The sequence below is a fragment of the Lycium barbarum genome, chromosome 12, assembly GCF_019175385.1.
Source record: "Lycium barbarum isolate Lr01 chromosome 12, ASM1917538v2, whole genome shotgun sequence".
In the NCBI taxonomy this organism is placed as follows: domain Eukaryota; kingdom Viridiplantae; phylum Streptophyta; class Magnoliopsida; order Solanales; family Solanaceae; genus Lycium; species Lycium barbarum.
This window is the reverse complement of record NC_083348.1, coordinates 100,400,682-100,410,515: the sequence shown is the minus strand read 5'-3', so window position 1 is coordinate 100,410,515 and position 9,834 is coordinate 100,400,682. Positions and strand designations below refer to the sequence as shown.

The following is a 9,834-nucleotide window of genomic DNA, read 5'->3' as shown; positions in this document are numbered from 1 at the left end:
ATATCAGCTTCTCAAATGTCGAGGTTGGTAATGCTTTAGTGAACAGATCCGCCAAATTATCGATCGAGCGAATTTGTTGAACATCTATCTCACCTTTCTTTTCAAGATCATGAGTAAAAAAGAACTTTGGTGAAATATGTTTTGTTCTATCTCCTTTAATGTATCCTCCCTTCAGTTGAGCAATACATGCAGCATTATCTTCGTACAATATAGTTGGAATATCCCTTTTCAAAATAAAACCACACATTTCCTGAATATGTTGAGTCATTGATCTCAACCAAACACACTCCCGACTAGCTTCATGAATGACTATTATCTCCGCATGATTTGAAGAAGTGGCAGCTATTGTTTGTTTCATTGAACGCCATGATATAGCTGTACCTCCATATGTAAATAAATAGCCTGTTTGAGATCGGGCTTTATGTGGGTCAGATAAATATCCTGCATCTGCATAACCGATCATATCTGACTTGGATTCATAAGAATAAAATAATCCCAGATCAATTGTTCCTTGAAGATATCTGAATATATGCTTAACACCATTCCAATGTCTTTTTGTTGGGGAGGAGCTGAATCTTGCCAATAAACTTACTGCAAAACATATATCTGGTCGGGTATTATTGGCTAGATACATCAATGCCCCAATTGCACTTAGATATGGAGTTTCATCACCAATGAGCTCTTCATCATTATCCTTAGGTCGAAATGGATCTTTATTTATGTCAAGCGATCTCACAACCATCGGGGTACTCAACGGATGTGATTTATCCATGTAAAAGCGCTTTAAAACCTTTTCAGTGTATGTTGATTGATGGACAAATATTCCATTTGTCAAATGCTCAATTTGTAGGCCAAGACAAAATTTTGTCTTACCTAGATCTTTCATTTCAAATTCTTTCTTCAAACACTCTATAGCTTTTGAAAGCTCTTTAGGAGTGCCAATGATGTTCAAGTCATCAACATACACAGCTATTATGACAAATTCAGACCCATATCTTCTTATAAAAACACAAGGACAAATAGGATCATTTTTATATCCTTCCTTTAGCAAATATTCACTAAGACGATTGTACCACATCCGCCCTGATTGTTTCAATCCATATAAAGATTTCTGAAGTTTTATTGAACAGGTTTCCTGCGAACTTTTGTATGCTTCGGGCACTTTGAATCCTTCAGGGATTTTCATAAGAATTTCTTGGTCCAATGAGCCATCTAAATAGGCTGTGATAACATCCATCAGTTGCATATCAAGCTTTTCACGAACTGCCAGATTTATTAGATACCTAAAGGTAATTGCATCCACCACAGGAGAATATGTCTCCACATAATCAATGCCAGGCCTTTGCGAAAATCCTTGTGCCACAAGTCGTGCTTTATATCTTACGACTTCACCTTTCTCATTTCGTTTTCGCACAAACACCCATTTGTACCCCACTGGCTTGACATCTTCAGGTGTTCGGACTATTGGTCCAAAAACTTCACGTTTTTCAAGTGAAGTCAATTCTTCTTGAATTGCGTCCTTCCATTTTGGCCAATCATTTCTCTGTCTACATTCATCAACAGATTTTGGCTCAAGATCCTCATCTTGTTGCATTATCTCAACAGCAACATTATATGCAAAAGTATTGTCGACCACAATATCATTTCGGTTCCACCTTTTCCCCGCCGAGACATAACTTATCGAGATCTCTTCACTATCATTATTTTGCAGTATCTGGACCTTCTCTGTGGGCTTATCATTTATTATGTCTCGGGCCTCTTCTTGAGCAATTTCCCTCACAGGATGATCATCTTGATCATTTATTTCTTTTCTTTTTCGAGGATTTTTATCCTTGGAACCGATTGGTCTACCACGTTTCAGACGTGGCCTGGAATCATTTGCATTAACCGTTTGTCCTACCGGGACATCAACTCGAACTGGAGTATTTGCAGCTAGAATATGAGATTTAGTAACTCTTGGAAGATTAGTAAATGCATCTGGCAGTTGATTTGCGACATTTTGCAAATAAATCATCTTTTGAACCTCTTGCTCACATTGATTTGTTCGAGGATCTAAATGAGATAGTGATAATGCATTCCAATCTATCTCCTTTTCCAACTGCTTATGTTCTCCCCCTAATGTTGGGTATACTGATTCATCAAAATGACAATCGGCAAATCTTGCTGTAAATAAATCTCCAGTCATCGGTTCTAAATATTTTAAAATTGAAGGAGATTCATACCCAATATATATCCCCAACCTTCTTTGGGGACCCATCTTTGTGCGTTGTGGTGGAGCAATTGGAACATATACCGCACATCCAAAAATTCGAAGATGGGAAATATTTGGCTCTTGACCAAAAGCCAATTGTAATGGGGAGAATTCATGATAACTGGTTGGCCTTATACGCACAAGTGCTGCTGCATGCAAAATAGCATGTCCCCATACCGAAACAGGAAGTTTTGTCCTCATTAGCAATGGTCTAGCTATCAATTGTAGGCGTTTAATCATTGATTCTGCCAGACCATTTTGAGTATGAACATGAGCAACCGAATGTTCAACTGTTATTCCGTGACCGTACAATAATCATTAAAGGCCTGAGATGTAAACTCACCAGCATTATCAAGACGAATTTTCTTTATCGCATTATCTGGAAATTGTGCTCTTAACCTTATTATTTGAGCCAACAATCTCGCAAAAGCCATATTGCGAGTTGATAATAAGCACACATGTGACCATCTTGTAGATGCATCAATCAAGACCATATAATATTTAAATGGTCCACATGAAGGGTGAATTGGCCCACATATATCACCTTGTATACGTTCCAGAAATGCGGGGGATTCAATCCCAACCTTAGTTGCTGATGGTTTAATAATCAATTTTCCTTGAGAACAAGCAGCACAAGAGAATTCCTTAAATTGAAGAATCTTTTGGTTCTTCAAAGTATGCCCATGTGAATTCTTAATTATTTTGCGCATCATACTAGAACCGGGATGGCCCAACCGGTCATGCCAAATGATAAAATCATTAGAATCATTAAACCTTTTATTTACTACAACATGTGTTTCAACCGCACCAATACTTGTATGGTACAACCCGGAAGAAAGTGCGGGTAATTTTTCATGCACAAACTTTTCCCCAGCTTTCATTGTAATAATATAAAGGCACTCAACTTTTCCTTCATTGGCAGTCTCAATGTGATAACTATTTTGGCGAATAACCTTGAAACTTAATAAGTTTCTTCGAGACTTGCTGCAATATAGTGCATCACTAATGGCCAATATTGTTCCTCCAGGTAGTAATAAGGTCGCTTTTCCAGAGCCCTCAATTAATTTTGTACTACCAGATATTGTATTAACACAAGCCCTTTTCATAACCAAATGAGAGAAATATTTCTTTTCTCTTAATATAGTGTGAGTTGTAGCACTATCCAAAAGGCACATATCTCTATTACTCATCTCGGATCCAATTAAAGACTGAGGAATTTTATTTATCTTCATAAAAACAAAAATACATCATAAGAAATACGGAAACTAACAATATAAAACTTAATTACTAATCCAGAAGATAAAACAACATAGAGAATTTAAGTACTTCTCGAAAATAAAACAACATAAAGACAACTTAAAACACATAAATAAAAATAATAACATAACACATTCCCCAGTGAAACGATCAAATCTCAATTTCGATCTCCAAAGAAGTCTTCAACTTCCAAATGAGTAATATCATCAAGCCCATCAAAATCATCATCTTTCACAGCCAAATTAGCTTCAACATTATCATCATATTTTCGTGAAGGCCCTGCCTCATCGTTATTTTTAAAAGTCATGTGTGACTCCACCCGGGCATTAGCAGAAGAGGCACCACCTCTATTTGACTTTCTTTTGAAGGAATTTTGATAAAGCCTGACAAAATGTTCAGGCGCCCGACATTCATTTTTCCAGTGACCTTTCAAACCACAACGATGACAGTTGTTCCTTGAAGGATTGCCTTGATAACCCATATTGTTCTCCCTTTTATGGTGACCACCACCACGACGATTATTATATCGTCCCTTGCCCCTGCCACGCCCACGCTCATTATTATGGCCTCGATTATTTTGTCTTCTTTCAGTTGGGCCATGTGTTGCTACCACATTCGCTTCCGGGAATGGAGCAGTTCCAGTGGGACGGGCTTCATGATTTTTCAATTAAAGGGTATTGTGCTGCTCAGCCACAAGAAGACATGATATCAAATCAGCATGCTTTTTAAAACCCCTTTCACGGTACTGTTGTTGTAATACCAAATTGGAGGCATGAAAAGTCGTAAGAGTCTTTTCCAACATATCCTCGTCAGTTATATTATCCCCACATAATTTCAGTTGGGAAGTAATTCTATAGACAGCAGAGTTATAATCACATACAGTTTTTAAAATCTTGTAACCGTAAGTGAATCCACTCATAACGAGCCCTGGGCAATACCGTTACCTTAATGTGGTCATACCTTTCCTTCAAACCAGTCCACAATTCAAGTGGATCTTTCACTGTCAGGTATTCAACCTTCAATCCTTCATCCAGATGATGACGAAGGAAAATCATTGCCTTCGCTTTGTCCTGACTTGATGTTGTATTATCCTGAGTAATAGTGGCACCAAGACCTTTGGCGTCTAGGTGAATTTCAGCATCAAGTACCCATGATAGGTAATTCTTTCCCGAGATATCAAGTGCCACAAACTCAAGCTTCGACAAATTCGACATGATGATCAAAACTATCATAGAAATATTTGAGTTAGATACAGTTAAACAACATAATCTCAAAAATAGTAAGTTTAATTTCCACAAAACAATACTTTTTACAAACACAATACCTTCCTTTTTTTTTTTCACAAAAACATTTTTTTTTTCAAACAATACTTTTTTTTTTAATTTTTTCACAAAACAACCTGTTTCTTCTCTCAAACTTGTAGTCAATATAACCCAATCAAATTAACAGTAACATATAATCATGGTCTTATTAAAAGAACAACTAATCCACAACCACCAACCAATATATATATTTAAAGTACTGTTTTATAAAAATTACCATATTAGTGTTGTTAACTGTTAAATGTTTACTACTATAGCACATAAAGATTTATTATTTCATGAGAATACTAAAAGCGAATTGGCAGCGGAATATCAATTGACAGACCAAATGTATGGTACAAAAATATTTGCATAAAAATAGAATTGGCAGATGACTTAGAAGCTAATTAACTTTCTGTTTGCATAACTTATATTAGAAGGGTGGTAAAAACGCATACCAGATGAAAAAGTAGATTCAACTTGGAGTGATTGGAGCGACGGTAATGAAGTTAGAGACTCGTGCTGATAACGTGTTATAAAATGAAGCTAAAAGAGTCACAATAGTAAATGATGAACACAATAGAAATAGAGAGACAAGAGAGGAGAGATTTCTTATTCATCCAAATGTGTTCAAGTATATCCCATATGAAAACTTATGCCTCTATTTATAGTGCTACATATGCATTCAATATATGAGATAATGGAAGAACCATTAAAATGGTGGAAGATAATGGAAGAGGCATTATATTTGTGTAGTGGACATCCATACTCTATATTTACTATATTTCATAACAGATATTTCATTCTTCTATTCTTCGTGGCACCCTTGCAAAGTTGTCAATATTCTGCAACTATCAATGTTGCAGTGAGATCTTCAGTGTCACACTAACCAGCTTTTAGCAGCCAAATGTTTTGGTTACATTCTTGTAGCTTGAATAACTCGATTCTTCATCCGATACTTCACAAGTTTCTTGTGCCAAATCAGTCCTTCAACTTCAATCCAACGCCAAAGCCTCTGTCATTCTAAGTTGGAGAGTAGACAGGAGGGGATGAATTTTGCTCTAATGCATCTCCTAAACAGTTGACTGCACCCACCAAATAAGTTTTAATCTTTAGTTTATTCGGTCAGCTTGTTGCCGGGGAAAAAAAAAGTCAGCTTGTTCTGTATGGTTCTAGAGGTATTCTCATTGACTTTGATTAAAAAAGAAAAAGTGACGCACTAGATTACCATTTTTCACAAGTGTGAATCATGTGATGCGAAAATGAAACACGTTGACCGCAGCCTACATGATGTGGCTAGGGGTGACAGTCAACGGAGCCTGATAATTTTGCTCAACATTTTAATACAACCGTTCACCAAGAACCGGAAAATATAGTTACCTGCATTCTGTATTTACAGTACTTAGCCTTAAAGTTACACATTTAATTGGTAATACATATAGTTTTATACTTATTAATATGGTTACGTTTTCTCTTGTTTTAGCTGGCATCTGACAGGCAAAAAAGGGATAGTTTGTTTTAGGTAGCAACTTTGAACCTACCGTTTCTTGAAGCCCTTTCTTAAACTAGACATTATTATACTCTTTGGTCTTCCTTCTTTCCCGTTGCCTTAAGAATCTAGATCTTTATCTTTCTGATTATGACATGGTAATAAAATATGGCCTCGTCTTTTAAATTATTGTCCCATATGTAAATTACCAGCCCCACCAACTTCACTGTTAAAATAATCACATTCTTCCATCCAATGAGAGTTACGTAATTGGAAATTGACTTTAGCACCCAAAGGCCCAAACAAATCTTTGTTAGTAACGGTCACTATATTTTCCTTCCGTACGAATTACTGTAACGTTATAATTAAGTGCAGCATTCAACTTTAATTACACAACAAAGCAATTACCCGGTATCCTTCCCCTGTCCCTCTTCTGTTCTCCTCTTTTTCTTCATTTTCTTTCCCCCGTTGGTCACTAAAATCTGCAAAAATCTTGGACTTTCAGCCCCACTTGTTAAGCACAAGCTGGTGCTAGCCAGCTAGTCTTGACCACTTCAAAGAAGGAAAGAAATGTGAAATATGAAACACGACGATGTCACGTTCCAAATTATATGCTTCTTCTAAGCTAACAGTCAACTAGACATGTCCACCTTCCCTTTAAAGTAAACCGTAAACCCAGCAGCCAAATATTAAAAGGGTCTGCCAAGAATCTGTTTAACAATCATCTCAAATGGGAGCTAACACTCAAAATTCCCTGAAAATGGTGGTACTTTTACTGCTTTATACACTTTCCATTTTTGTTCATGGTTACAATGCTCATTTAACTTCACACTCAAACACAGATGAAAAATCCCACAATCACCAATTTGTCTTCTCCAAAGCAAAATCTTTAGTCTTGCCTAATCCATCAGATTACTTTTCTAGCAAGCTTGTTTCCACCCCTTTGCCCACTAATTCATTTTTCCAAAATTTTGTACTCAAGAATGGTGACCAGCCTGAGTACATTCAACCTTATTTAATCCGTTCAGCTAACTCTTCCATTTCCCTTTCTTATCCATCTCAGAACATTACCTCTGCCTTATTAGAGCAGATTTTTTGCCCCGATTTAACTATATCTGCTTTCAAGAATCCTAACCCAAAGCAACGCCACATAATCTCATCATATAGTGATCTTAGTGTTACTTTGGACTTACCATCAAGTAACCTTAGATTCTTTTTGGTGAGAGGTAGTCCTTACTTGACTTTTGCTGTCAATGGACACACTTCCATTTCAATCTCAACTGTTCATCCCATTCGTAAACTCTATTGTGATAGTTCTTTTACTAAGTACACAATCAGACTCCTAAATCGTCAAACATGGATACTTTATGCAAGTTCTCCGATTTATTTGACTCATAATTTATCCACCATCAAGTCTGGTGGGTTCTCGGGTGTAATTCGGATTGCTTTCTTGACTAATTCTGATTCCAAATTTGAGAAAATCCTTGATCAGTATAGCTCGGGTTATCCTGTGTCTGGAAGTGCCACTTTGAGGTCTTTTGGTATTAAATACAAATGGGATGTGAAAGGTGAAGGAAAGTTGCTTATGCTGGCTCACCCTCTCCATTGTCGACTTCTTTCGAAAGCAGATTCCTCAGTAACTGTTTTGGAGGATTTCAAGTATAGAAGCATGGATGGTGAGCTCGTTGGTGTAATTGGCGAGACGTGGGAGCTGGAAACAGAGAGAATCCCGGTATCTTGGCATTCGTTTAGAGGTTTGAATAAAAAATCAGTCCCTGAAATTATTCATGCACTTGGTAAAGATGTTAAGACTTTGAATGCATCGAACATATCCACCACATCGTCTTACTTTTATGGGAAATTGATTGCTAGAGCAGCAAGATTGGCATTGATTTCAGAAGAGGTTTCTTATCCTAAGATAATGCCAGTTGTTGTTCAATACTTGAAGGATACGATCGAGCCTTGGTTGAATGGAACATTTGGTGCTAATGGCTTCTTGTATGACGGGAAATGGGGTGGCCTTGTAACTAAACAAGGGATAAATGACACAACAGCTGATTTCGGTTTTGGAGTTTACAATGACCATCATTTTCATTTGGGATACTTTGTGTATGCCATTTCTGTGCTTACCAGATTTGACCCTCAATGGGGAAAGCAGTACAAGAAGCAAGCCTATTCTTTAGTGGAAGATTACACGAACTTGGGACCCAAGGAGAACAAGCATTACACGCGTCTCAGGTGTTTTGACTTGTGGATGTTACATTCTTGGGCTGCAGGGCTGACTGAATTTCCATTTGGGAGAAATCAAGAGAGTTCAAGTGAAGCTATTAATGCATATTATTCAGCAGCCTTGATGGGGTCTGCGTATGGAGATGCCGATCTTGTTTCGGTTGGATCGACTCTCACTGCCTTTGAGATTTTGTCAGCACAGACTTGGTGGCATGTAAAAAAAGACAACAAAATCTATGCACCGAGTTTTGTCAAGAAAAATAAGGTGGTTGGTATTTTATGGTCTAGAAAAAGAGACAGCATTCTTTGGTTTGCTCCGTCTGAGAGGAAAGACATTAGGCTGGGAATTCAAGTTCTACCATTGTTGCCAATCACAGAGGTTTTGTTTTCTGATGTTGATTATGTGAAGGAGCTTGTGAAATGGGCACTCACTAGTATACCCAAAAACAGGACTGAGGAAGGTTGGAAAGGATTTGTTTATGCCTTGGAAGCAATTTATAGCAATAAGCTAGCTCTAAAGAAAGTTATGGACCTAAGCAGTCATGATGATGGCAATTCACTCTCAAATCTTTTGTGGTGGATTCATAGCAGAAAATGATCAGCAGTAAATTTTAGAGGTTCAGTACTTATGCTTGTTAGATTGTTATTCTTGATGGGTTGAACACTTCAATTTGTTAACCTCAATAAATATGATTCGTGTAACAGATAGAATATCAATGTTTTTAATGACCAATGTCACAAAGTTCATGTTCTTACACTGGACCATTTTTTGAAGCTTTTTTTTTTTTTTTGGCTTAATGCATATGCGGCCCCTAAACTTGTTCCTTTTTTTCATTTTGAAACTTCAATTAAGTGTTTTTCCTATTGAACCCATGAACTTGGCTTTAAGTGTGTCTATCAAACACAGTCAAACTTACATAACATATATGGTGAGTTTTATTTTTTTAGCCTTGGGTGTGAATGTCAATTCGCATCCTAAGTGAAAAATTCAACCAATCAAAACACCTCACTCATTTTAATTATACACATCAGCGATTTAGTTTTGGTTTTGGTTTTTTAGTTTTCAGATTTGGTTTCTTATTTTTCAGTTTTTGATTTTTCGAGTTTTCATTTCCAGTTTTGGATTTTTATTTTCCAGATATAAGTTTCAGTTTTCAGTTTTAGTTTTCAATTTTGATTTCTTATTTTCCAGTTTTGTTATTTGATTGGTTTAAGTGGTGGTTCTTCACTTGTATAACACAGTAGCACACTTCTTCCTATCTAATGTGTATAATTAAAATGGGTGAGATGTTTTAATTAGTTGAATT

At 36.8% G+C, this 9,834-nt stretch overlaps 2 protein-coding genes across 2 annotated transcripts; one reads left to right on the top strand and one right to left on the bottom strand.

Moving 5' to 3' along the window:
* Window positions 1–4,175: 4,175 nt before the first annotated feature.
* On the bottom strand, window positions 4,176–4,722 carry LOC132624731 (uncharacterized). Its single transcript, XM_060339462.1, has 2 exons — window positions 4,469–4,722; window positions 4,176–4,359 (listed from the first exon to the last, which is right to left on the bottom strand). The coding sequence occupies exons 1-2, from the start codon at window positions 4,720–4,722 to the stop codon at window positions 4,176–4,178; spliced, it is 438 nt and encodes a 145-aa protein (XP_060195445.1).
* Window positions 4,723–6,696: 1,974 nt separating this feature from the next.
* LOC132623339 (glucan endo-1,3-beta-D-glucosidase 1-like) lies at window positions 6,697–9,289 on the top strand. Its single transcript, XM_060338082.1, has one exon. The coding sequence runs from the start codon at window positions 7,029–7,031 to the stop codon at window positions 9,123–9,125; it is 2,097 nt and encodes a 698-aa protein (XP_060194065.1). The 5' UTR covers window positions 6,697–7,028; the 3' UTR covers window positions 9,126–9,289.
* The last annotated feature ends 545 nt before the right edge of the window (window positions 9,290–9,834 follow it).

What these genes read in the sequence shown, in the direction of transcription:
- LOC132624731 (XM_060339462.1), bottom strand. Translation starts at nt 4,722, where the DNA reads ATGTCGAATTTGTCGAAGCTTGAGTTTGTGGCACTTGATATCTCGGGA. An exon ending in TGGACTGGTTTGAAGGAAAG is followed by an intron (nt 4,360 to 4,468) that starts GTATGACCACAT and finishes TGCTGTCTATAG; the next exon opens with AATTACTTCCCAACTGAAAT.
- LOC132623339 (XM_060338082.1), top strand. Translation starts at nt 7,029, where the DNA reads ATGGGAGCTAACACTCAAAATTCCCTGAAAATGGTGGTACTTTTACTG.